This window comes from Pezoporus flaviventris, unplaced genomic scaffold (genome assembly GCF_033815535.1).
Source record: "Pezoporus flaviventris isolate CSIRO_AGI_PZ_B2104156 unplaced genomic scaffold, CSIRO_AGI_Pfla_v1 ptg000604l, whole genome shotgun sequence".
NCBI classification, from domain to species: Eukaryota; Metazoa; Chordata; class Aves; order Psittaciformes; family Psittacidae; genus Pezoporus; species Pezoporus flaviventris.
This window is the reverse complement of record NW_026893150.1, coordinates 82,314-109,867: the sequence shown is the minus strand read 5'-3', so window position 1 is coordinate 109,867 and position 27,554 is coordinate 82,314. Positions and strand designations below refer to the sequence as shown.

General features: G+C 51.8%; 1 protein-coding gene across 5 annotated transcripts; it reads right to left on the bottom strand.

Moving 5' to 3' along the window:
• Positions 1–2,288: 2,288 nt before the first annotated feature.
• On the bottom strand, positions 2,289–27,501 carry CDK12 (cyclin dependent kinase 12). Of its 5 annotated transcripts, none has more exons than XM_061444038.1 (14): positions 26,036–27,501; positions 19,652–20,536; positions 16,452–16,628; positions 15,433–15,572; positions 14,113–14,283; positions 13,210–13,399; positions 12,337–12,393; positions 11,707–11,808; positions 10,492–10,569; positions 9,884–10,000; positions 9,214–9,345; positions 8,324–8,538; positions 6,243–6,692; positions 2,289–3,579 (listed from the first exon to the last, which is right to left on the bottom strand). In XM_061444038.1, the coding sequence occupies exons 1-14, from the start codon at positions 27,085–27,087 to the stop codon at positions 2,912–2,914; spliced, it is 4,434 nt and encodes a 1,477-aa protein (XP_061300022.1). In that variant the 5' UTR covers positions 27,088–27,501; the 3' UTR covers positions 2,289–2,911. The 5 variants fall into 5 exon arrangements, with proteins under 5 accessions (XP_061300022.1, XP_061300023.1, XP_061300020.1 ...); XM_061444039.1 differs by having other exon boundaries at positions 6,243–6,689; XM_061444036.1 differs by having other exon boundaries at positions 2,289–3,606; positions 26,036–27,500.
• Between the last annotated feature and the right edge of the window lie 53 nt (positions 27,502–27,554).

Genomic DNA, 27,554 nt, shown 5'->3' with positions numbered 1-27,554 from the left:
CGGGGCAGGGGAACTGCGAGGAGCAAGTGAGGCTCGGAGCGAGCCTTGGTGGAGCGGGAAGGAGCTGATGCTTGGAAGTGAATGGAGCCCCTGGAGCTGAAGCCCCTCCGTGGCTCCTGGAATCCTGGATCCTGCCCCTTCTCCTTCCCATGCTCCAGGGAACCTGGAGACAGTGGGGAGAGAGACTGAGGGAGAGGAGGGATGGAAGGAGGGATGGATGGGAGGATGGATAGATAGACGGAAGGAGAGATAGAGGGAGGGATGGAAGGAGGGATGGATAGAGGCATAGATAGATGGAGAGATGGATAAAGGGATGGATAGAGGCATAGATAGATGGCGAGATGGATAGAGGGATGGATAGATGGATGGAGAGATAGAGGGATGGATGGATGGGGGGATGGATGGAGGGATGGATGAATGGATAGAGGGAGGGATGGATGGAGGGATGGATAGAGGCATAGATGGATGGAGAGATGGAGGATGGATGAAGGGATGGATAGAGGCATAGATAGATGGAGAGACGGATAGAGGGATGGAAGGATGGATGGATAGAGGGATGGAAGGATGGATGGATAGAGAGATGGAAGGATGGATGGATAGAGGGATGGAAGGATGGATGGATAGATAGAGGGAGGGATGGATGACACACAGTCTGTGGCACAGCTCCCTCCCAACTCAGGGCTGGAGCACAACCTCTCCCCAGCTCCTCTCCCGTGCCCAAGGATGGGCACAGACGTGGAGACACCCCCACCCTCGCTGCTTCCCTTCCCAACCCCACAGCTCCGGGTCTCCTCCTTCCTGCCCCCACCATACCCAAAGCAGCCCCAGGACCCCCCCAAGCTCCCCCCCGGGCACCAAACTACAGCAGCAGGGAGGGCCAAGGGTGCTGGGTGCAGGCGGTGTCGCAGCGACAGGAGGCAAAGACAGCAAGAGGAAATCTTTAATTTTCCAATCTCCACTTTTCCATTCTTAGAAACTGAAAAGAAAAAAAAAACCCAAACCCCAAACCCCTAAAGAAAAGCCCATATATTACAAATTATCTGTACAGAGACAAAGCTTAAACCCAGCAAAGGCGCCTTCGGGCTCGAGGAGGCTTTGAACCCTGGTGTGTGTGGAGGGGGAGAGGAAGGCAAGGGGCACCTCAGGGCTTGTGTGGGCCCTGCACCACATTCTAGAGCCTTTTAACACCCCCCAACCCCATCAATCCTTTTGTCTGCTTTGTACAGAGACCTTTTAAAAGGGGAAAACCCAAAAGAGAAAGGGGAAAAAGCAGTAGGGGAGAGCGGCCCCCCCACTCTAAGAGTCCTACTGGGAGCAGTTAAGCCACTGGAGATGGGGGAGGCCCCTGCTTGGCTCCAATCTCAGGGGGCTCTCAAAGGCACCTCCAGCCCCGGATGCCCCCCCAGAGCAAAGGAGGGAGGTGGGGGGGCAGGAGCTCGTCTATGGGGCCACTTCTACCCCTGAGAGCAGCAGTGGGAACGAGCTCCCCCCTCCCTACACTGCACCCACAGGTGGGGGGCACAGGCAGGTGCACACGGGGAAGGAACTTGGACCTCAAAGGAAACCCAAACGAAACCAAACCCCAACTCCTTGACCCTGGAATGCTGCAACCTCGGGGCTGGCTCAAGGCTACGGAGCTCCTCATCCCTGCGCACGCAGGAGCTGCACCACCACGTACAACAGGGCTGTTTCCCCTGCACAGGGCAGGCTTCCCCCCAGTTCAAACAGCACCCATCCAGGTGCATTTCATCTGCCCTTTCCCTCCATACACAGCCATGAACTCAAACCCCCCCCCCCAAGACCCACCACCAACACCCCCGAGGTTTGCCCACCTCGGATGCCTGTTGGCTCTCCAAGGAGGTTTTTCCATAGGAAAGGCCTAATCAGGGACAAGAAAGCAGCTCATCCACATGTACCTTGGTTTTATTCATCTCTTTTAAGTGTCATTGAGAGGGACAACAGCGCAGGGCTCTGCGGGAGGAGGAATTCCATCGTCGAGACTTCCTTGAACACAACAAAAATATATATATATATATATATATGCTTCTAGAAATGATACAGGGATGCCTGGAAAAGCCTCCAAGGGCTGAGCTGCTGCTCCAAAAGCTGCTCTGCTGTGGTGATAATCCCCCCCCAGGAGTTGGGGTTGGGTTTCTTTGCCTGGCGAGGGGGTTTGGAAGTTTCAAATGAGAAAGAGGAATTGGGGTGCGAGGGGCTCGCTTCGGCTCTGGGGAAAAAAAGGAAAAGGAAGGAACAAAAAAACCCGGGACAATTCCCACTAGGAAGCTGCAGTAGGAAAGGTACAAACCCCCAAAGCCCATGGATTAAGGCTGCAGTCAAGTGAGATGGACCCTGGACCTGGAGCTCACAGCAATAGGAGCAATGGAGGCCAAGGCAGTGCCCCATCCCAGCTCTCCAGAGCTGGGATACCCAATTCCCAGCAATAGATTCCCCTTTTTTTTTTATTGTTTTCCTCTTTTGTTTTTAAAGGGAATTGGGAAGAAAAACCAAAATCCTCACTTTGGGAACCCACCTCCCCATAGCCCTATACCTGAACCCTGCGCTCCCCCCCTAGGGAAGCACTAGTGAGAGATTGAGTGATTTCCTATTTCCCTGTGCTCGGGTTTTGTTTCATTCCTCCTATTTGCAATGGATCCCCCCCCCTCCCCACACGAGGGCAGGAAGCTCACACCCCCGCCTTGGGGGTTCAGTTCTGTCACTAAGCAAGCACAAAGGCACCCAAAGTGGGGACCCTCCAGCGAGTCCCGGGGTGCCCGGTGGCAGCCCAGCAAGGACTAACAACGGGGAGCGTTGCAGCAGCTGAAATGCAGAGGAGACCTCGCTCTGGGCCAGAAACTGAAGTCGTGGTGCTAAAAAAGGTGGAGGTGAAGGAGGGGAGGACGAGGGCAGCTCAATAGGGAACCCCCCGGCCTCGTCCTCCCCGCGGAGGCACTCTGCCAGCCCCACGGAACGGCTTCCCATAGGAAGAGGTGGCTTGGATTGGGGCACCCCAGCTGTGACCCGTGCCTGCCCCGCTGGACGTGGCCGTCCCCGGGGGCCCCAGCTCGCTGTAGTTGTGGATTTTGGCCTCGGGATGGCCCAGTGTGTTATTGCTCCCCTCGGATTTGGGGAAGGATTGGCCAACCGTGTGCACGGCGACGGGGCCGCGGGTGAAGCGGAGGTCCTGGTCCCCTGGAAACTGGACAGAGCCCGTGCCCTGGTAGCTGCTCGTCTCCCCGAGGTGGCTCACGGAGCCCAAGAAGGTCCTGCTTTTCCCCAGAGGTTGGCTAGAAGGTTCCAGTAGCGTCTGGCTTGAATTCAGCTCCTCGGCTCCAAAGCCGCCCTCGGAGCTCTCGGTGCTGTAAGTCCTGCTGGGGCGGGATCTGCCGTAGTCGGCGGCTCTGGAAGCGGGATGCTCCTGCGGCGGGGGGCCGAGCGACTCCGTCTCTTGCTGGGAAAAGAGCTGCAGGAGAGCAGCGGTCACGGCCGGGTTCAGCTCCTGGGCTGCACTGGAGAGGTCGTCTTCGGAGAGAGGTGGTGGCGGCGGCGGCGGTCCGGGGGGCTCGGGGGGTCTCTTCTCTGGTGGGACAACGCGAGGAGGACACGCTGTGGAAGGGTTACTGCTTTTAAACACCGTCTTATAACATCACCAAGCAGACAGCAATAGATTTATCAACATAAGACCACCCCCCCAAACCAGCCTATGGAGTCGGGATGCGCTGGGAGAGATGGAGCTCTGGGCATTCGGGGGGTGCCCAACGCACACAAAGCATCCGTGAGTTTTCTCCGTGCATCTGAAGAGTGGGCAACAGCTCCCCTAACCCAGGGGCAGTGGGGAAGGGATTCCTGTTCTTGGATCAAAAGGATGATGCCAAGCGGGAGATGGAGGGAGCTGGGCGACAGCACATGGGGTCGCTGCAGAGGGATGCTGTGGCCTTACTGGTCCCAGGCTCACTGGTGCCTTCATACTGAGGGACTGGTTTAGGAAAGCCACAAACCCAAAAGCCAACCCCAAGGCCACACTGAAGGAGTGGGTACAACCTCTTGGGTCCACTTTACTTCCCAAAGCACACCAGCCCTTCTCCTGGGTTTTGACAATTCCCAGCACAGAGTCCAAAGCAATCTCAATCCACAAATCCTCGAGTGCATCACACAAACTGCCCTGGAGCACGAGAAAACCCTTTTGTTCCCATCCCCAACCCAGACCTGAAGTCACCAAGATCTCTGTTTCAAGAGGACTTGTTCTCTCCTAGCAAGAACAAGAGCACCCTTCACACCCCGTCACCACCTTCTCACTGCTTTGTGTTACTGCTTTGGAGGCAGCAGAACAACAAAGCAGCCTGGTTAGGTGGTGGCTAAGACCAAAGACAGCTCTGGCTCTCCCCTTGCTAAGTGCAAGCAGCAAGGGGACAACATGGGACACGACCTGCACCCAGCAACCCATCCTGACTCCTGCAGAGCAACACAACTGAACTGCCTCGACCTCCCGTCCAGCGACCAGGCTCAGCTACCCCGTGATGACAGTTATTACTGGCGATGAGACAAGAGGCCACGAACAGCTTTGGTTGAATCAGATCCTCAAATCATTTGCAAAACTGGTTATTAAAAAGGTCAAACTTTATTGTGAAAACCAGTAGTCTTCCAGGACCACCCCTCCACCCATCAGTCCGCTTTAAAACTAGATTGTATTGTAATCCAGAAAACAATCTTCAGGTCATTTGGGAAGCCAAGCCGATTGGGGGACAGCATCTCCTTTAAAATCGTTATAAACAGAACACAAGGTTATTGAATTGAAGCTGCTCTACAAGAACCTAGTTATCTTCCAGGACTAGGGCAGAAAGAGAAAAGAACCAGGGAAGACAAGCACGGTCACAACTGGCTCGTGGTGGGCGGGTGTGTCGAAGGCACGAGAACACAGCACGTTCAGCTACATTGCAGAGGAGTTGTGTATCTGGCCAAAAGAGGCTCCCTTGGAGAGTCTGAGACATACCCGGGAGGTGCTTCTAGAATTTGGTGAGGTCGTCACGGGAGGTTGCTAATGAAGCCAAAAAATCAACAGAAACAAGAGACATGGAGACATTTACACTCACCTTCGGAAAGGAAATCCAAGCGGTCACCGATACAAACAGCTCTTTCCAACACAGACTCAAATAGTTCGGGTCGGAAAGGACCTTAAAATCGTCCAGTTCCAACCCCCCTGCCATGGGCAGGGACACCTCACACTAAACCATGGCACCCAAGGCTCTGTCCAACCTGGCCTTGAACACTGCCAGGGATGGAGCATTCACAACCTCCCTGGGCAACCCATTCCAGTGCCTCAGCACCCTAACAGGAAAGAATTTCCTCCTTAGATCCAATCTAAACTTCCCCTGTTTCAGTTTTAACCCATTACCCCTTGTCCTGTCACTGCAGTCCCTAATGAAGAGTCCCTCCCCAGCATCCCTATAGGCCTCCTTCAAATACTGGAAGGCTGCTCTGAGGTCTCCACGGAGCCTTCTCTTCTCCAGGCTGAACAGCCTCTCCTACCTGCTCTACAAGAGCCAGGGGAGCTCAGCTTTGGATGTCAGGACTCAACCCAAGTCTACTCCAAGCTGGATGCACCAGTCCTTGTTGAACCCAACTGTCACTGTCCCCCTCCCTTCCAGCACTCGCCACTATTCCAGTTCTTGTGCTCTTCAAAAGCATCTCTGCACATTTATCTTTATTTCCTTCTCTTTGTTTTTTGGAGGGCAGGAAGGGAACTGTGAAAGAAGAGTTGGAATAAGCAGCAAGATGGGAAAACCTGCAGGGATTCCACATCCTGGGTGAAAAACCCACCTGAATGGGTAAACTGATTGTTAGGGGTGCTGGAGGAAGAACTGAACTTCTTGAGTCTCCCTTTCATTTCTAGGCAGACCCCAAAACCCTTTATCTCCACTGATGGAGCACTACTGGATTTGATATGCTTTGGGGATGTGAAGCAGAGAAGGAAGTACTGCCATGTTCTGGCTTGCTGCAGTTGTTAAAACCTCCTAAGCACTTACTGCAGGGAGTAGGTCAGTGCCTGCCTCAGTCTTAAAATCTTGCCCCCATTCTGGCACCCAGCACCTCTCCCCTTCCCACCCACAGCCCCTGCTCCCTCTGTCACCACCTCTCAGCTCCTCCTGGCCGCAGATAAACTAGAGGCCCTCACGTGGAACACTTGAACTGCTCAAACAAGAGTGTGGCACCCCAGATGCATGAGCAACGGGCACGTTATTTACCTGTACTCTCCTCTGGCTGCACTGTTGGGGTTTTCCTCGGCCCCCGTTGCTCACTGCTCTTCTCCCCGTTGCTCTCCTCCAGGGTCAGAACAGGCTCCTGGCTCTTCATGAGCTGACTCAGCAGAACAGCCAGCACGTTCTGCATGTCTCCCTGAGCACTGGCTGCTTCTGGAGTCACCTGCTCCTCTGGTAGCTGCGTCTCCGCGGGCGGCTCCTCTATGGCTTCCTCTGCTGCTGCTGCCTGAGACTCGTGCTGCTGCGTGGTGGCTTCTGTCAGAGCATTGATGGACTGGTTGAGAGCTTCCAGCTGCTGCTGCATCTCTGGGTTCGAGTGAACGTTCAACAGCTGGGCCATCTGTGGGACGCTCAGATCAGTCTGGCTCTGCAGCAAGTTCAGTAAAACAGCCAGCTCGCTCTGATTCAGCTGCTGGGTGATCTCTCCAAGGCCTGCTGGAAACACAAGCAGCATCACAGGAAGGTTACACAGAGCTACAGCACATCAGCCTGTACTCCTGACACTGCACACCCCTCTCCTCTGTGAGCCCGTGCTGGGGGAAAGAAAGCATGGATGCTCCGGGAGGAGGATTCCAGGATGGTTTGCTCAGCTTGCCCCCTCCAGCCTGCCATCAGCTCTGACAGCGCTGCAGCAGCACCCCGTGGTACTGTGCACACACTGCACTCACCCGAGGTTCGGCTGGGTGCTCTGGGAAGCTTCCTCACAGCCACACTCAGGGCCAGCAGCATAGCTGCACATGTGGCTGCTGCTTAAAACGAGCTCAGATGAGCCAGACCTCCCTGTCTGAGCATCCCAGGGAGCAGACCGGTGACCAAGGCCAGCACCAGTTACAGCAGCGAGGCCGAGGATGTGTGATGAACATGGAAACCCCCAGCCCACCTCGGTGGCAATCAGAGCAGCACGTCTGAGAGCAGCTCAGCCCCTCCTGCAGCATTCCGTGGATGAACAGCACTCCCTATGCACTGGGAAGCAGGTTTCCCGGGATGAAGCCAAGCTGCTCTTTGGGATGGAGAAAGGGTGTGTTCCCCAGATGCAGCAAAAGAAATTAGGTCAAGCAGAAGGCAATTCCTTGCTGAAAACTGGCCTGGGATCATAGGAGACTGTCCTGACCTGCAAGCATCCAGGTTAGTCTGAAACACAGCCCTCGAGTGGCATCACCTCCCTCTGCACCATGCTGGAGCAGAGCCTCCCGAGTGACAAGTGCCAACGCTGCCCCTTCACACTGACACTGCCTTTGTAAGGCAAGCTTTTGGGGCAGAAAGCTGCAAAGGTTTGGGTTTAGAAGCTTAAAATGAAGCTCCTCGTGCTCCTAGGCAACTAAGAACATGACACTTACTTTCCTCAGCTGTTTTTTAATCCAACCACCACCTTTTGTCCATCTGCCATGTTTCATTGAACACATGGATTGCGCATTCCCTGGAGCAAGAACTGTCTTCCCCATTACTTGTCAGCACAACATTTGAGACAAAGAAAGCTTTAGCCATATCTGGGTTTTTATAAGGCTTCTATAGAAGAATCAGCATGGTCTGGGTAGCTTTGCATAGCTCTGCATTCCCAGGAATCATGATAACCCCCTTCCAACTACTTTTGAGACACAGGAAGGTTGGTCACACCTTAGAAACCTGGTCCTGCAAGTCTCTACGACCAAGGGATCCTGCCTGCACCAAGCAGAGTGCAATACTTGCACCCACCAGCCACTAGCCTGAGAGATCCCCTGCCTCAGCTTTATAGAGTTCAGCTCATTTGCACACCCTGTACATGGCTGCACCTTGCAGCCTATGATCTGTTACTTCACTTCAGTGACTCAGTAAGTCCTTCTGTTCATCTTTGTGGAAGCATGTTTCAGAACCAATAGAACTCCTAGGACAAATTCACAGTCAGCACATCCGTAAGAGATTCCTGAGGAAATCAGGATGGGCAAAAACCTGGAATTCTCCTTTCTGTAGAAACAGAAGTGAAAGAACGAGCCTGGCTTCAAACCAGACACAAGCCTCCACACCCAAGCCAGAGAGAGCAGGGAGGTAACGGTATCAGGAGCCTTTTACAGACCAGGCTGGGCACTGACCTACTGCATCTGCAGCACCAGGCTCTGCTTTGAGCTGGGCGGGCTGGGGGGGCACAGGACTGCTGTTGTTTTTGACAGGGTCTGTGCTTGGAACAGAGGTAGTTTCTTTCCGAGAAACTTTAGACAGCGGCGGCTCCTCCACCGCGATCCCGCTCTGCCGCTGCCGCCGCCGCTTCTTGCTCCACAGCTCGTGGCAGTCCTGCCAGTGCGGGAGGCTGGAAGAGAACAACACTCTGCAGTTAGGACACACACACACCAGTGTAACCCTCAGAGCACACAGGAAGTCATTAGTGCTGCAGGAGAAGCATGGATATTCCAAGACGGGGCAAGGCAGCACAATCGGATGGGAATCATTCCACTTGCACCCAGATCTCCCTCCCAGCTAGACTGGGTTAGCCACAATGCACCCAAGCTTGCCAAGCTGAATCTGGTAGCTTTAAGGAATTAGTTGCCTTTAGTAACTCTAAAGGGAAGCTCAGAAGCTACCTGCACCCAGTAAGAGCAGAGCTTTATACCTCGGTTACTGGAGTGGGAGGAAAGAGCCGCATGCGATGCTGCTCAACACCCCCTGAGTCAATTAACAAGCGGCACAAACAAGGCCTGGCCAGTCCCCTGGCACACAGGGCAGGGGGATGCTACATGCTACTCTCCTGTATCTCCCAACAGAGTTTTAGAGCACCTTGCAAGCATCAAACTGAGCTTTCTAAACCCAGCCTGATAGCTCTTCCTGCACTGTTGGGTTTCTGCTTGCTACGTGCTCAGCCATACAACAGAACACACAAAAAGAATCCAGAAATCCTAACTCTGACTGACCTCCCCCCCACCCTGCCAAGGGCAAGCCAGGGGGGCTCTTTCCAAAGCTTGTTAGCAGGGAACCCACTGGAACTTACTCTGGAGGGGCCATCTTGCTGAGGTCAACATCCTTAAGGAAGTCGCTCTGCAGGGCCTGTTCTGCTGTGCAGCGCTTGCCAGGGTCTAGTGTCAGCATGTGGTCCAGCAGGTCAAGAGCAGACGAAGGAATGCTGGGGAGAGTTGGAAATACAGCTGAGTTCAGGGCTGGTTGGGAACAGGCACTCTCAGAGAGGCCCCTCAGGCCTAAGAAACCCTTGCAGTCAAAAATCGGTGCAACAGCTCGAAGGCATCACCAGAACAGGCATCAGAAACAGGGTATTTTCAGTGGAATTTGTGCTGTTTAGGAAGAGCAGCTCAGCTAGAAATCCCACAGGATTATCACACCATCACTCTCTCCCCTCAGGGAGCACGTCTCTGAGGTCAGCCAGCCTTAGCACTGTGGAACACAACACTGACAAGAGTGCTTTCCAGTGCAGACCCTGCCTAAGCGTCACGAGCGCTCCATGAGGGCACTTATGGCAGATGAGGTGTTTAGAAGAGGGACAATGACCCCATTCCAGCCTTACCCAGAAGGGGGAAACCCTCCTGGAGAGGGCAAGGAGGGGAAGCACTGCTTTACCCTGCCAGGTAGACTAGAGCTGAAGGAGAGCAGATGAGTTGCACATAACCCCCATGCAGCTACTCATCCTCTCCTCTACCAGGACTCACAAGGAGAACTCCTCACGCAGGCGCCTCCGGTATTGCTTCTTCGGCTTCATAGTGTTGAAGTAGGGCAGCTTGATGACATCTGGCCACACTGCTGGACAGGGGCTCCCACAGAGCCGGCTGACAACCACAAGAGCAGAGTATGGGCAGTGAGTGGAAGGCAGCCAGGAGGAGAAGAGTCCCCAGCCCCAACTGCTCTGGCTTCAGCTGGAACAGTTGTTTCTCTTCCTTAGCAACTTATGGTACCAATAACCTAGTTCTGGTTTATCAGTTATGGTGAGATAACCCTCAGAGGTTAAATAAAGAGGTATCAGAAGAGGAAAAATGATTACTTTTGGTTTATAAGCCATCCAACACAACACATTTTCAGGGCAAGATGTAATTTAGGTTCATCGCACACTCAACTACCAACAGCAAAGTTTCCAGACAGCGCTTACATTAGCAGCCACACACCCCTAAATGCCCACCTATTCACATCTGCAGTCACCATCATTTGCTGCTCCTATTTTGCAGGCAGGTTAGAGAAAGAGGGCTCTTCTAACACAGAGCCTGTGTGCATGAGCAGTTTCTGCAGTACCTCTTCTCATAGGCATGCATGTGCAATGCTTTACCTGATTAATTCAAGCTGAGCCAGTTCCAGATTGGCTTGAAAAATAGGCTTCTTTGTAAACAGTTCCCCGAGGATACAGCTGGAAAGAGGAAAAGCAAGAGGTCACGACAGCAAACCCTTGGGATGGTCGTTTGAATACTGCAGCATTTCTGTTCAGGAGCAGGTTTGCCCGAGGAGAATTATTTGCATCAGGGCTTGTAGTTGAGGACTGACAAACTAACCTATGTGTACAGAGTCACTGATTCCACGCAGCTGGGAAATAACATTCACTACCAGGCTGGTTAACACTGGCTTCATGCTTTAACTCTTTGCAGGGAAAGGAAGACGTGGCAATAATGTGACAAGGAAACCAGCCAGACAGCTCATTTGCCTTCAGATCCAGCCCATTTCTCTTTGCAGCTTTACTGGAGAGGGGGGTATCTGCCTGCCCAAATCATCCTCAGCTGCCTGAAGCTTACTGTTTGTCATTGCCAAGCACAGGACACAGCCTTGTGCACACAAGGTTTGTACACACACCATTTGTACAGCTGAAAGAGAAAGAAAAGGAGGGAGGGGACAATTCTGGCTCAGTCCTTAATATCTATTCTAAAGCCTTCTGACAGCAGTGACAATCAGTGCCAAATTCTTCCCTGTGAGGGTGCTGAGGCGCTGGCACAGGGTGCCCAGAGAAGATGTGGCTGCCCCATTCCTGGCAGTGTTCAAGGCCAGGTTGGAGAGGGCCATTACAGCCATATACTGAAGCTACAACCAGCAGAGTAAGCCTGTCACTCCTCCTTAGTGGTGCATCAGGACCAAAGGATGGCTGTTTTGGTTATTTAAATAGCAAGAATAGACACTTTTCATGCTCTTACTCGTCAACACCAAGCAGGAGTTTTTACTAAGTGGTGTAGTTTTAGTCAGGTGACATACACCTATCTCCTCAAAGCACACAAGTTTAGAAGTCCATCCCTGGCAGGGTTCAAGGCCAGGTTGGACAAAGCCTTGGGTGCCATGGTTTAGCGCGAGGTGTCCCTGCCCATGGCAGGGGGGTTGGAACTGGATGATCTTCAGGTCCTTTCCAACCCAAACTATTCTATGATTCCAAGTATCCCTGTACTATCCCACCACACTGCCCTGCTGGAACAGAGCTTCAGAGATCAGCTCAAAGCAAAGACCAGCTTCCACGTGCTAATGGTCACAGCCCAAACAGGACAAAAGACACAAGGCAGGCACTTACCCACAGCTCCACACATCTATGGCAGGTGTGTAACGCTCCTCACCTAGCAGCAACTCCGGAGGTCGATACCATAACGTAATGACTTTGTTGGTGTATGGACGGCTGGAATGCAAGACACAAACACACACTGAGGCCAAGAGCCACAAAAATCCTTATAGACTCTAATTTTGACTTCCAAACGGCAGAGTTTGGCATGCAAGTAGAAGCAGTGGGCTTTCAAGTGCCAGCCTTCCACAGCATCTGCCCGAGTTACATCGAGCTGGTGAGCTATCAGGGATTTCAGGTCTGCCTATCTGCAGGTAGCAAGCTGCAGGCACCCAAGGCTGAAAATCCTGACCTGTAAAAGGCAGCAGGAGGCTGCCATGGCTGAACAGCAACTGATCTCAAAGCCAAACATGGGCCAGGGCAAGCAGAGAAGATGTTTCTGCTCCTTATCAGGTGGTTTCTCTAGTGGAAAGCTATTAATAGCAGCCAGGAGTATATTTTTCCAACAGCTGGAGCTACATTATAACACTTAACACTGGAAATCACTCCTCAGGCAGTGCCAGGACTTCCAAGTGAAGTGACTGTGTAGGTATTAAGAAGAAAGGAGCTCATCCCACCTACGGAAGGCCTTTCCCCCTTCCTCACCTCTCCTCTGAGCTGTAGAGTCGGGCGAGTCCAAAATCTGCAAGCTTGATTTGCCCACTGAAAGACAAAAGACAGACACTGGTTTGAGCTCACACACTGCAACAGGAAATGGGAAGGAAATCCCCCACGTAGTAGAAAGGTCCAACAAAGCAATGGGAGCAGTAATTACTTTTGAATATAGCAGTGTTAATTTTCCAGATCCTATTTAATGCTTCAAAGGAACAAAAAGAAAAGGCAATAATTCAGTCTCATCTCTGCCATAAACCCTTCCCAAGAGGCCAATGTCCCAGGGACCTTTTTTAGATGGATATCCAGACATGTGGATGTGATTATGTGCACCATTATTCTCACAGGCTCAAAGTTTTCTTATGGGTATCCAGATAAAGACTTGAGAATTAACAGCAAATGAGTAATTGTGATGTATTCTGTGATGAGCTGTGTTAGTGCCAAACACTATCTAGAGAGGAGAGAGCATTCACAGAGAGCTGCTCCTTCCTACCTTAACTCTCGGTGGTTTCCCTGCATACAAGTGCTTCCAATAAACAGGATTTTTGCCAAAATACCATGGAGACCAAGTTTAGAGCCCCATTTATTTCAAGTCAACATGAAAATTAACTGTAAAGAGCTGCAAAACAGTGGGGAGAGTGCCACCAGCAGCAAGTTCAGGCGAAGGTTGGTGGGGCTGTTCACCCTTACAGGGGCAGCACCCAGGAAAGCCACTGCTTAATCATAACCACCCACCACACCATGTGGAAACACGCAGGGTTGGATTCCTCAGAGGATCAACACCTCCTGCTCCCAACCATACTGAAGGGGAACACAGGGAGAGGGCAGGGAAGAGCTTGGGTTGAAGTGTTTCTATTCCCAGGTTACCTGTTGTTCAATAAGATGTTGGAGCACTTGATATCTCGATGAAGGAAATTCTTCTTGTGGCAATAATCCAGCCCCTCCATTAACTGTTTCATGAAAGACTTGATATGGTCCTCTGAGAAATGTACCAAGCCAGATTCTAGCAGCCCCATTAGGTCATGGTCCATGTACTCAAACACAAGGTAAAAGGCACCTGGTGTAATAGAGAAATCATTTAAGACAAGGAGGGGAAGTGGATTTAACTGTTGAAAAAGCCTTGCCAGTGTTTTGCTGCCATTTTCTATAACACACCCATGTGATACTTAGGGCTTCCCAGATACCCTAAAAGACTTCTTTTTGTTCCTTAACAGAGGAAAGGCCCAACACAACCAAGCAGCCCCAAACACCAATTCCTTTGAAATCCTGGGCACATTTCCCTGGCTGTTCTGGATTTGTTTCTTTTAAGCTAGTTTGTTGAAGAGATTACTTCCACTCACAGCTTGACCTGATGTCTGTGGTGTTCCCTGCTCTCTCTTGGAAGAGAAGGCCCCAAACAGCAGCTAGTGGGACGCTGGAACATCTCCATCTTCCACAGTGACAGAGGACAAAACTCATCTCACCATTAGTGAGGTTTTTGCCACTAATCAGCGTTAAAAGTGATCCTGTAAAGGCTTTCTTTGGGACTCTCCAGGAATGCAATGCATCCTTTTAAACCTGTGTCTACGCTGGCTCTGCAGTGTGACACCTCACTTTAACTGCAACCTATGCTTTGAATCCAGGTACCAAACTTTGAGCTATGTATCAAGGAGGAACCCAAAGAAAGAACATCTAGACTAGGGTTTGGATTTCTGGTTTTACACCAACAAACACTAACGGATTGCATCAGCTCTTTGGCTGACGAAACCCACAGCCTGCAGCAAATGCTACCTTTGTCCTTCTTGAAATCCAGTGCATCTTGTTTGTCCGTGACAATCTCCTTCATGTTCACCACGCTGCGGTGGATGAGCTGCCGCAGGATCTTGATCTCCCGGATGGCTGTGATGGGGAAACCTTCTTTCTCGTTGTCCAGCCGCACCTTCTTGAGAGCCACCAGCTCCCCTGCCGGGACAAGGCAGCGTCAAAGCCTCCGCACACACCCCTGCCATCAGCTTGGTGGGATTCCAAGGGGAAGTTGGGTGGTAAGGTTTAGTGTGAGGTGTCCCTGCACATGGCAGGGGGTTGGAACTGGATGATCTTAAGGTCCTTTCCAACCTGAACTATTCTATGATTCTAAGTTGAAAGCAACACCCACTAAGGTAAAATCGCTGCCACAACTCAAGACAGGGATACCAGTGCTCCCCTCATCTACTTCAGTGTAAAGGTCACACAAGTGAACATAAATTAACCCTGGAAACCACTCCACAAGCTCTGCTACAATAGTGTGGCCAGAAGGGGATTCTTCCCCTCGGCTGGAGGGGGTGCCCCCCTCCAGTCCTGAGCCCAGCTCTGGGGTAACAGCACAAGAGGGACGTGGAGCTGCTGGAGCAAGGCCAGAGGAGGCCATGGGGATGCTGTGAGGGCTGGAGCAGCTCTGCTCTGAAGCCAGGCTGGGAGAGCTGGGCTGGGGCAGCCTGGAGAAGAGAAGGCTCCTGAAGGGGAGACCTGAGAGCAGCTCCAGTGCCTAAAGGGGCTGCAGGAAACCTGGAGAGGGGCTTGGGACAAGGGATGTAGGGACAGGCCAAGGGGAATGGCTTGAACCTGCCAGAGGGGAGACTGAGATGAGCTCTTAGGCAGAAGCTCTTCTCTGTGAGGGTGCTGAGGCGCTGGCACAGGGTGCCCAGAGAAGCTGTGGCTGCCCCATCCCTGGCAGTGTTCAAGGCCAGGTTGGACACAGGGGCTTGGAGCAAGCTGCTCTAGTGGAAGGGGTCCCTGCCTGTGGCTGAACGAGCTTTAGGGTCCCTTCCAACATAAACCAGGCTGGGATTCCACGATTCCTGTGATCACTCGACCACACAAACTGTACTCACAGCAGTGATTTCACAAGCAGGGAAAGTAGAGGGGCACTAACAGGATTTCAAAGCTTCTGTTCTTTTGCCCCTTTTGCAAGCACCTGATGTTAAGAACTTAATCCAAGGCTGGAGCCATTTCTAGTTCTACAGGTATTCATTACTAACAGACAACACCACTAATGCTGGAACAGGTCTGAAGCACACCCACAGGAATGAGACCTTCAAGTGGAAGCAACCTGAAGCCACCTGGCATCCTTACCTGTGTCCTTGTCCTTGGCTTTGTACACCTGCCCATATGTCCCTTCTCCAATAATCCCAATGATGTCAAACTTGTCCACGCAACGCTTCCCCCAGTCACTTTCCGTCTGTCTCCTTTCCCCATACCGAGGACAACAGATTCTGGAAGAGGGAAGGCACCAAAACCATGGGAGTTTGGATTTGAGCTGTATTTCAAAGAAGGTATAGCCAGCACTCGGTACAAAACACATGGGTTTTGCTGTCAGGGAAGCTGCACATGCCTTGCTACACGATCATGCCTGAAGAAAAGGTGTACACCTCTTGTTTGGAACAGCAAACTTCCGGTAGCACCAAGAGCTTTCTATAGGGATACTCATCAGGAGGTTTCTTTGCCCTGCAGGCATTGCTACATTAAAGGATGTGGGCACCTTCAGGGTAAACGTGGCTGGAGATTGGATCTGAAACACTCCAGCAGTTCCTACCACTGGATGGGTCAAAGGGGAAGACAACAGAACCCATCACAGCTTCAGCAGAGCCTGAACCAGGCCTCCATTTGGCTCACAGCTTCCACAACCTCCTCTTCTTCCCAAAGTGCTGTTCATTCTCACAGGGATGAGGCAAGTGGCCTTCAGCTGTGAGTGGTGCAAGTGAAAAACAACCCTCAGGAAACCGTTCATATCCCCTAAGAGAACAACAGAAATATGAACTTGCTCTCTCCACATTTCACTTCCCTCAATCAAGAGCACTCAAACGAGTCTGGGGACAAAGAATGGATACAAGTGAATTAAGTCTGACTCAAGATCTATAAGTAAGTGCCCATTAAGTGTTCTCCCCAACCTATCAATGGTGGGGAGGCTGCTGAGAGCTGGCCAAGCAGCTGCCAGGTTCCATTTCAAATGGAAGAGCTCAGTCAGCTCTTCAAGGAGCGCTGCGGTTACACTTGAAACCTAAAGCTTTGGAAACCCAGACCAAGATCTGCGTGAAGAGACATTAAACCCAACAGCTCCAAAAAGCCAACACAAGAGAGAGAAAGGCTCTTACTTTGGTCTCTTTTTGAAGGGTTGCTGAGGTGGTGTGGCTGCCTTTGGTTCCGGGGAGTCAGGAGGAGATGGATCCCCTCCAGGAAGCTCTGGGGGGAGCGGGAGGTCCGTGAGTAAGTGTCGTGGTCTCTGCTCTCTATCTTTCTTCACAGGTTTTGGAGGAAGAATCTCTTTTGGACTAAACTCCGGAAAGTTAATACAACACAAAAGTCAGACTTAAGAGCCAGGGAGCAAACAAAGCCAGCCTGCTGCAGGACAGGTCGAGAACATGGTTATGAGCCCAAGTTACAGTGCCAAAATGAGCACAGCCAAACAGAAACCTTCACATTTACAATGATAATACACCAGGGTTAGGTTTGAATGCGCCATCGTCAACTACCCACCCAGCTCTGCAGCTAGAACCTGCACAAATAAGGGGTTATGGCGAGTTTCCTGTAAGTTCAGGTTACCCCCAGCCCCCACTTTCCCCCCTTACTTCCTCTATTCAGTCCCTTTACCATACTGAAATTAAACGCATGACTTGTTAAGGAGCACTAAAAATACAAACCCAGAATGACATCTCTCTACATCAGTGACTTTTAACTTCTTAGCCAGCACCCAAATGTAGCTCTGACTTGTGAGTATTGCTGAGACACCCAAAGGGGACTTTAAGCAACCAAGTTACCAACAGCATCCAAAGCTTGGCTTCGACTGGCAGAACCTAACGCCTCTCTCCTGCATCCAGCAGGAAAGGATGAGGAGATCCAAACACCCTGCCAAGGGGCTGTTTTTAGGGCAGGCAGCAGCAGGTTTGCTCTTTGGCAGCACTGTCAGGTCTAACCCCTCAGCATGGAAAACTCCACACGCACCCCGGATGGAAGTAGGTCATTTTCCCAGTCTTTTTATCAGGCACTGTCTAATCCCCACAACAACCTCTTGTTAAGAAAGAGGGACACAGAAGGGCACAATTGTGGCACTGAGCCTGGATACCTCCTGTAAAAGATGGGGGAGCAGCCTTCTCCCACTGCTAAGAAGTCACCAGGGCTGCAGAACTAATGGCCCATCATGAGGGAAAGCACTCACCAGATCCCAGAAACACCAGGAACGGGAGAGCTGCATGGGCTGAGCTCCCCCTCCATTAACCACAGTTAATGTGTGCAGAATAACCCTCAGCCAAGGCAGAATCCTGGTTGAACCTCAGAAGAGGTTGTGCAAAGCAGGACCCAAACGGGGCCTACGACTGCACACAGGAGACAGGAGACTGTTCCAATCAGGTTTTGCTTTCTTTATGGCTTCCATGTGTACCTGAAGCACTGATCTGATCACAGAACCACAGACTGGTTTGGGCTGAAGGGACCCGTGGCAGGGGGTCGGAACTGCATGAGCTTTAAGGTCCCTTCAACCCAAACCAGTCTGGGGTTCTTTATTTTGAAGTGAGAAAGCCCAACAAATCCTTCAGAGCTCTGAAGGCAACCTCAAACACAGAGTTTGTACTGTTGGTGTCTACACAGCCTTTCCTCTCCTCCCATTACATCTCCTTCTAGGTGAAGCAGCCCACAGTGCACCTTGATTGCTGTGCAGTCTAAAAGCATTGCAGAGGTGATAGCAAGCACCAGGAAAGGATGGAGAGTCTCCAACTGAATGAGGCATATCTGGTACTTGGGACACATTTAAGCACGTTTCCATAACCTGCGCTTCCCACAGGCTCAGAGCTGGAGTCTCAGCATGGAAAATTAAAGTCTAGCCACAAAAGTTGTGCTCCTATGTATGAAAGTAGCTAAATAAGAGCGAGCTGCTGCTCAATCACAGTGCCACATGCAACTGCCACCAGACTCAGCAAAACGAAGCAGGGTTTCCCATCCTTTCATTGGGAAAAGCGGCGGAAATCCAGTTACTAAGCATAGCAAGCAGCTGCAGGATCACCCACATGCCTCAGTTCATAGTGATGGCAGAGATAAAGCACACTTGGACAAACCTGAGCCACACCTGGGTGGTATAAAAAGGCTAAACTCCTGGATTGGCAGAGCAATCCCTGGTTTGGAATGAGGGAACACAGCAGCAGAATCCTGCTTACCCTGCCATTTGAGGGGGAAAAGCTGCTGCTCATGACAGATAGAGTTAAGCAAGTGTTTGCTGAACATTACATAGCTTTGGAGGGGCAGAGACACGCATGAGCTTAACTTCCACATTGACTGAAGTGACAACATCACCCTCGTTTACAGGGATAGCAGGAAAATCACTTCAGTGAATGAGAAACTGTAACATAACCATGTTCACTTCACCCACAGGGTAATTAGACCAAGTCACAGCCATTGTGTTAAGCACTTGTCATTAAGACCCATGCTTTCCTAACCAACAAGATACCTAGGCCATCTTCAGTGATGGTTGGAAAGACACACAAGCTAAGCAGAGAAAAATGTATCTGTGCTGACGTTAACAGCACAGCAACACATTAACAGCCACAAAAGGGGAAGCAGCTTTTCCTCCCCTCCATGTCCACTTTGGCTCTTCTGCTCCTTTCCCTTTCACCAAAAGCCACCCCCCAGGAAGGTTTTGCAGCCAAATTCACATTAAAGCCCAGAGCAGCAGCAGCAGCCAAGGCAGGAGCTGCTCTTACAGGATAGAACTGAGCCTGTGTGCTTTGGTTAGACATAATAGGAAACAGAAAGATGAAGCAGGTGCAGCCTCACCCTTCCATTTTTACATGAACACCTACTTCATAAGCAGTAAGGATAGTATTAATGACTCAGTAGTGCAGTTAAACCAATGGCAGTTCCATGCCAGCCTGCATTTGGAACCACCATCACTCTGGTTTGTATTCTGGTATGGGACTTATTGAGCTGTTCCCTGTTATTTGAGTACAGGTTTCAGAGGCATTCAGAGAGCAATTTCAAGATAAGGGTTGCAACAAAGGCCTGCATCATGCCAGACCCGTGCTACGCTACTGCCATAATATGAACAAAGAGTGATGTGAAACCTTTACTAACCACCATTAAATCAGCAGCCAAACCTCTTTTTCTCACCGAGATAAAACACAACTACTGCATGGGACCATAAAACTCTCCATGTAAACCCGACAAGGCCAAAATGAGGACTGGGGCCATGCAGTAGTCTTAAGTGTATTCTGCAGGATGAGGATAAGCTGCCCAACTACCCCAAAGAAGCGGTTTACCTCAACGTTTTGCTTTTAAATGCAACCAGGAGGCTGTGGGGTGACCTTACCTATCCAAGTCATCTTCCCCAACTAAAATAGGGGGGAGCGGAAGCGGAGGCAACGTTGAAGTTTTCAGGTGCGGGATAGCAGCCGTCACAGACACTTGTGTTTTTGTAGCGACTTGGACAGAGGGCTGAGAGTTCACCTGAGAGGATAAAGTAGACGTCCTTGGGTGGGAAGAAGATGGCAAAGGTGTTGGGGCTGAAGGAGGGACCTGAACGGGAGGCAGTTGGGATGGTGGCAAAGGTGGAGCTGCAGGTGATGGAGGCAAAGGCGGCAGCGGCGGGGTCGGAGGTGGTGGTGTGGTTGTGGGCAGAGGAGGAGGAGGTGATTTTATTGAGGGTAGCGGGGGCGGAAGCTCCTTCTCTGCTGTGTCCGTCTCTTTTGGAGACAGGAGGTCCTCTACCACTGCTACAGGCTTCGAGTCTTTTGCTCCCGTCTGTTTGGAATCTCTGACTGGAACAGGATGTTTCCTCTCCGAGTTCTCCTCTGCCTTGGCTTTCGCTGTCTCTGCAGCGGTTTTAGTCTCTGCATTGGTGTGCAGTAAATTCGCTGACTCCGCGTCTGAAGACGACTTGTCAGATTTAACACTTTTGAGGGCCTTTTTAGGCTCCGCGGCGGGCTCCCGCAGCTCGGCCAGGCTGTTCTCCTTCCTCGCCAGGAACACGGGAGAGCCCTTCGCCTCCTTCCCATCCACCCTGGCTGCAGCCGCTGCCGCCGCCGCTCGCTCCTTCTTCTTCCTGCTGAGCTCTGCCCCGAGGCTGGAGTTCAGCGGGAGCCTCGTGGGGGAGATACTGGAATGGCGACTGCGGGAGCCAGACCTCTGCTTCTTGCTGTGAGATGAAGAGTGCCTTGAATAGGCAGGGCTTCGGCTTCGGGACTTCACAGACTTCCTGTGGGGGGGGGACAGGGAGAGGATGAATGAAGCGAAGCAGCTCTCACCCCCTCAGCTACTCACCAACACCAACAGCTCGCTCGGGAAAGAGCCCCCATCAGCTGAATATCAGAATACCTGCGAGGGAAAGCTACTGAAAGGAGTTTACAGGGTAAAGCAGAGCAGGTTTCAGGTCATCACTCAGCTTTCCAGTGGCAGGACCATCCTCATCATCACACTGTTCAAGGCAGAAAGGAAGGATGAAGGTGGGCCGAGCCTCAAGGCGAAAGGAAATCACAGATGCAGGCACTAAAGAAAAGAGTTTATGAAGTTTGCCCAGTTACTATGTACAATTTTAAAGGAAACAAGGGATAAAATATGACTGCTGTCATGGGAATGCTGCCTCAGAAAGCACCTCACTTCAAGCCAATCCCCCCCTCCCTGGTTCTTTTATGATCATCAGAACTCAGATTTGCACAACGTGATTCAGGAGAAGAGAAGCATCCAATCCACCAGGAATTGTCCTTCTGCTTGAGGTATATCCAGAGGGTCTCTGTTAAAATAAGCAGGCTCTACATCAGGTGTCTGCATGCAGAAATAAAGCCACACTGAAACCTGTGAGACACAAGCGAGGCAGGAAACACCTTGCACCATGAGGGTATACACCAGAGCACAGGGTGAACCCAGCAGTAACCACCAGCTGATGTGGAAACCAGCTCAGGAACAAAATGGAACTGGAAACTGGTACTTCCAGTGGCCATATCACAATTCCTGACAAGACACACTGCTTCCAATGAGGATTTTGGAGGTTATGAGGCAGCACACTTTAGCTGTGCATGTGATAGGCTCTGAGGGGTTTAGAAGCTATGTGAGCCAACAGAAAAACAAGGACATTCTGATATCAGACTCTATGGGTACTAGAAACTGCTCAAAGCTTATTTTGATTGCATGAGTTACTCCTCAGGAGTATCCAGTTGTGAAAATGGGGACTTGCCTCAAACCAGAGCTCCACAGGAGCTCTAAACCCCACCTAACAGCGAGCAGGTTTGAACACAGGCTCCCTTGGAACAGTACTCAATGTAATTTACTATTTCTAGTAGACATTAATACTACCCTGAGACAGCAAATGGCTGGAAAATAAACTGGAGAACTGAGACTAAAGCAAAATTCCTTTGTGGACACCACCAGCACCTGCAAGGATGTGAGAGCAGCGCCTGGCTGCACAGAATCCTCTTCCCTTGCTACACCAAACTGCCCTCTCACTAGTACGTACAACCCCAAACCTCCAGCTAACAGGGGTCAAAGAGCACAAGCGTAGGTAGGCCTTACCTTTAGCCTTACAAAATAAATACACAGCCAGAAGGAGGAAAACTAAAGTGTCATCTGAAGTCACTCAACTATTTTCCTCTCCCCTTACGTGTGTTTCTGTAATGGGAATGGGCTTCAGGATCAGCTCTTTTCTCTGAGGTTTCTGCTTCAAGAGTTAACGGTCTCAGATGCAGTTTACCCCTTGGGTAGCAGTTCACCTGCCACATCCCAGGGCTGAAAACACAGGTCTGATTTTGCTCAAAGACCCTTGCACATTAACGGCAGCATTCCTACTGGATCCTGTAGCTTACTGCAGCCACACATAGTTTTGGGGTTAGCGTTCCCCATTACAATTCAGGTTAAGATTAAGATGCTGCAACACTTGGTTTCATCCTGTCTTCCATCCTCCCCATGATTACTCCCCAACAGTTACTCCAACTCAGCTGGTTGCAGAGCAACATTCCCAAGAAGATCACTCAGCAGATCTGATATAAACCTCCCTGGAAACCCAGTTCCACCTCGTTCCACCAGGACTGAAGCCATAAACTCCTGCTCCATGAGCATCACTCTGGCTTTCCCTTCTTCAGCTGACCAATGATAACCTACAGTTATCTACAAAGAGCTCTTTCTTCTTCAGCCCTTTTTCCAGCTCCTTTGTCAGAGCTGAGAAAGCCCCAGAGCCAGCAGCTCCCCTGCTTTCCCAGCAGTTACAACCAGTAACAGATCCCTCCAGGCCTTATCTCATAGGAGAACACAACAGCCCCACCAGCACTACAGCTGATGATCTTCTACAGCTTTTATCACTGCTGGAGCTCTCAGGAAAGATACAGCAAGACAGAAGATGCCCAGGCTTTTTGAACGTACTCCTTCCATCCTCTAGAAGGCTCTTCTCTTGGCTTCACCTGAAGCCAGTCAGCACTTTTGCCCCTTCACATGTGTTAAGACAACTCTCTATAGCTTTCTTACCCTGCTAAGATCATCAGGGATGGGAGATTCAGTCACACTGCAATTCTTCCTGTGGTTAAAAATGCTCTGGGCCTAAACCCCACCGTGTTGTATCTCTAGCCCTGGAAAGGAGAAGTGCAAGATCCAGGACCACTGCGCATTAACCCAAAGCAGAGCTTATGCCTCATCTGGAAATCCAAATGAAGAAGCATTATTAGATTAATTTCATTGATACAATCAGAAGATTAGAATGGGGTTTGGAAGAGGGATTGCTGGAACCCTCCAGCCCTCTTCATGCTAAAACCAACCACAGCTCAGAGCCCTGGGCTATGAGACCCTGAAGCAGCTGGCAGAACAAAGCCCCACATCTCCTCACTTCCACATTAACCATTACACAAGCTCCTAGGAACATCTACGGACATTAAAACACTTCACCTGCTCCAAGCCACCACAGAAGGCAAGGGGAACATGGAAATGAGTGCTTGGGAAGCCTGACTGCATGCCCCATGCTCAGGAAACAAGCTCAACCAGGAGGCAAATGCTTCTGATTTACAAACACCCAACGACCTTTTGCTGTGGCAAGGGTCTGTGTAACAGGGGCCACTACTACAGCGTGTGCACACACTCACACTTAGCTGCTATACTTAGAGCACAACCCACCTCCAGCAAGCTGAAAGACTCTGGAATTTCTTCTTCTAGTTTTAGCTGCAATGCCAACAGTTGCTACAGGGAATGGGAAGGCACATCTGTTCTTTTCCCTACTGACCCAATCAGCCTCATTTGCTCCTCAATGGAAAGCAAGTTGTTTTGCACAGCCATTTGAAATGCAAACATTCTGTATTTTCCTCCCATCAGCACCACAAGCACATGGATTCAGTTTCCTAACACTGGGGCTTGGTCGTGGAAATGAAAGAAAACACAGAATGCCCTTAAAATAACCCCCCCAACTACTATATTGTCAGTCAGTGGATGCCACTCAGTGGCCCAGAAAAGCCTATGTTACCTCCTCTGAAGGATTCCAGCCACAGTCAGGTGTTCACTGCCTGAGTGTGCCAGTTAAAGACCTTTCCTCTCCCAAACTGTCCCTCTGCAGGAGCCAACAGAAGAGATCACAGTCACTACTCCCCAGCTGCTCGGGTGCCCACTCAGCTGCCCCCATTCCACACTCACCTGCAGCACATCCAAAGCTGCTCCTGGTGGAGCTGCTGAGGAAAGCTCAGCTGATCCACCCCTGAGAAGAGCTCCTGCCCAGCCCTCAGCAGAGGGGCAGCCCCACCTCTGGCTTCTGGAGCAGACACCTGAGCAAGAGCTTGCACCAACTGCCTCAGCACTGAGCTGCAAGCTCAGCAAAGCGAAGCTAACACCTGAATTACAACTTACAGTTTGCCTAACATATGGAAAACACATTAACCCCCCTTCTTCCCTTTACTAGAATCCCTTCAGGCAGATGTCTTCTCAAGGCATAATCCATGTTTTCTGTTCTGCTTTACACGCATGTATCACACAGTAAGTTATCTGCCCAGGAAGAAAAGAGGACTAGGTTACCAAATGAAGTCCAAGATTCAAAGAATTCAGTACAAGCTCAGAGTAAACAGTCAGTAACCTTTGGAATCTATTTTGCTTTGAGGTCTAGCATTTTGCCAGGGAGTCAAAGATGCCCTTAAAAAGTTTCTTGTGAGGGCATGGAAGTTCAGGGAAGCAGCACAAAGTTGCTCCCATAATGAAGATCAAGTCAGAAGCAATCTAGCACCTACAACAAGGTAAGCTTCAGGTTCTGCTGGGAAGTGGAGTAACCTGGGGGGCAAAAACCCCACCTCTTAGCATACGACCCTCGTTTCCACACGGTTTCTCCCGGCTTAGGCTGAACACGGACATTTAGCAGGTGCTGTAACATACAATTATAACAGGAAGTGCACATCCATTTCCTACTGCTGTATTCTGACTCTTCCCAAAGTATTGGCAAAGAGTCTGTGAGAGCAGTGCCACCGGGGCAAAAAAGGATTGAGGGGAGGGAGAAGAAAACCATCAGGGACCTCAGGTGTACAAGGAGAAAACAGGGCAGAGGAGGAAGAGCCCAAAGGGAATGCTCCCTCTGTAAAACCACACCAGAACGAGTAGATTTTACGTAACAGCATCCGGGGTGCTAAAACCAGCACAGCTCTCACAGCAAGGACAAAAGCACCATTTCAAGCCCACTCTGGGAGATGGTATTCCTGAAGTTAGGAGCTCTAGTACCAAAGGCCAGATTCCCAAAGCCCTGTGTTCTTTGGGAAGTGCTGATCACACATACACACACTCTGGAGGCAGCCTCTTCTCTCGCAGCTCCTGTTTTGACCAGAGGATGTAGCTACCACAGCGTGGAGCATTTCTACAGCCACTGCATTCCAGGTCACATCTTAACTACCACCAAAGCTCTGCAGTACCCATAGTGACAACTGGAAACTCAACATAAGCTGAAGCTAGGAAAGAAGAATCATTAGAGTATGTGTTTGTGCACGTAACACGGTGATTGATGAACATCTGAAACAGAACACACAGAACTACCTTCAAATAACAGCTTCCTTCTGTAGGAAAGTCATTGATTAAAGAAAAAGGAGAGAAACTTATAGTTAGGCCAAGATCTTTAAGGTCTTTTCCAACCCAAACCATTCTATAAGTTAAGCCAAAACACTGCTGGCTCCTACTGGCCCTGGGAATGCCCCAATTTCAGGATGGAAGCAAGAAACTCCAGCACTGAGAAAGGGAAGCTTAGGCCAGAAAGATGGAGCTCACGTGTCCAGCTTGGAGTGAAGGAAAAAAGACCGTTCAGAAAGAGCACACTGCAGCCTCCTGAACTGTGTGATCAAGTTCCCACCCGTACTGAACGGCTCAAGGCTTCCTGAACCAGGTGAAACCCTTCTCCCTGGCTGAACCCCTCACAGGGAAGAGCCTCAGGAGCCAAGCACAGCCCTCCTCCCCTCACACCACGGCCACCTCAAGAGGTGGGTGTAACTTAATCCCAGGAGCTCATTCAGCCTTGGGCCTCTCTGCTGGGAGCCAACGTGGATGCTGCCTCCCACCATTGGGGAAGGTGTTTCCCCAAGCATGAACCACTGTTTCCACAGGAATTGCCACGACCCCAACCAAAGCAATGCCAAGCAGCCAGCAACTCTGTGCCCCATAGAGGTGAGGAAGGGGATTAAACCTCCCTGTACCCACAGCCACCCCAACAGGCTTCCCCCCCCCCCTTCCCTGGGGTGAGGAAGACCACGCTGAGAGCATGTACCTGGCGATGGGGCTCCGGCTCACAGAGCGCTTGGTGCCGAAGGGGCTGCTCGAGCGCCGGCGGCTGTAGGGGCTGGGGGACCTCCCGCTGTAGGACCCGCTGCCTCTCTCGTAGCTGGACGAACGCCTCCTGTTATAGGGGCTGATGGACCTCTGCCGCCGGCTGTAGGGGCTGGGGGAGCGGGTGTTGGACTGGTAGGCCACAGGCTCCTTGTAGGGCGGGCTGATGGACTGGCGGCGCGAGGAGCCGCCGGGGCTCTTCCTGTAGGAATCGTAGTTACTGGATGTGTGAGAGCGGGGAGGGCTGAGGTCGTATTCCTGGATGTAGGAGGCTCCTGAGGGGCTGTCATCCAGTTTCGGGCTGTCAGACCATTTCCTGTGAGGGCTTCTGGATTTCCGCTTGGGACTGTCAATGGTTTTGTAACTTTTGGGAGCATCCCTTTTCCGATGGCTTTTACTGCGCTCTTTGTGGCTGGACTTGAGCTCCCGATCCTTCCTGGATTTCTCCTTGTGCGCTTTGGCTGACCGGGATTCCTTGTTGCTACTCTTTGAGGACAATGACTTGGGATGCTCCTCAGCCTCTAGGAGTCTCTTGGAAGATCCCGATATTCTCTCCTTGGTGGACCCAGACCTACTGGAGGAATCCAGGCTCTTTTCCAACTTCCTCTCTTTCTCCGACTGTTTGCTCTTCATCAGCTCCCGGACGCGCTTGTGCTGATGGTGCCGGTGCTTCTGGACCCTCTCGCTCCTGTCCATTTTCCTCTCCTCATTCTCCCTCCTATCCAGCTTGAGGGCCACATCATCCGAGAAGGTATCCGAATCCGAACTGATGTCATCATATTCCACCAGCGGCTTCATCGTCGAGCCCAAGGATGCTGCGGCCTCCTGGGCCACCAGCGGGGACTCCCTGGAGTGCCTGGACTTGTGCCGCCGGTGCCGGGAGGCCGGCCGGTGCCTCTCCTTGCTGTTGGAGCTCCCGCTGCCGGGTGCGTGCTGCGAGGACCCCCCGCCGCCCCCGTCCTTCTTGCCCCCATGTCTCTCCGGGTTTGGCATTCCTCCTCCTCCACCGTGCTCCGGAGAGCGGAGGGGGAAGAAGCCTCCGAAACCCCCAAAACTTCCTCACACGCCCGCCCCTCGCACCATTCACCCCGGCCTCGGCCCTCCCTGCCGCCGACACCCCCCCGCCGCTCCTACATGGGGGAGCGCGGCCCCGCGGCTACGGGAGGCCCCGGAGGAGGCGGAAGGACGAGGGAAGGGGGAGGGGGGGAAGCAGGCACCGGGAGGGGAAGGGGACAGGGCCCGGCCTCACCGCCTCATCCAAGGGGCCCAGGCCCAGAGGGCAGCGCCGCGGCGGGGGCGCCCCAGGAAGGCGGGGCCTGGGCCCGCGAATCGCTCTCCACCCCCCTTCAGCACCGGGAGCCCGCGGATGGCGCCGCCGGAAGGAGCGCGGGCCCCCCCCGCCGCTGCCCCCGGTCCGGTCCCGTCCCGCCGCCGCCGCCCCCCGCTCACTTCCCAAAGCG

Coding starts and splice junctions, on each gene's coding strand:
- CDK12 (XM_061444036.1), bottom strand. CDS start 27,087: ATGCCAAACCCGGAGAGACATGGGGGCAAGAAGGACGGGGGCGGCGGG. Junction 14,284..15,432: donor AGCCAAGGACAAGGACACAG/GTAAGGATGCCA, acceptor TTGTCCCGGCAG/GGGAGCTGGTGGCTCTCAAG. Junction 3,607..6,242: donor GCAGCCAGAGGAGAGTACAG/GTAAATAACGTG, acceptor ACCCTTCCACAG/CGTGTCCTCCTCGCGTTGTC.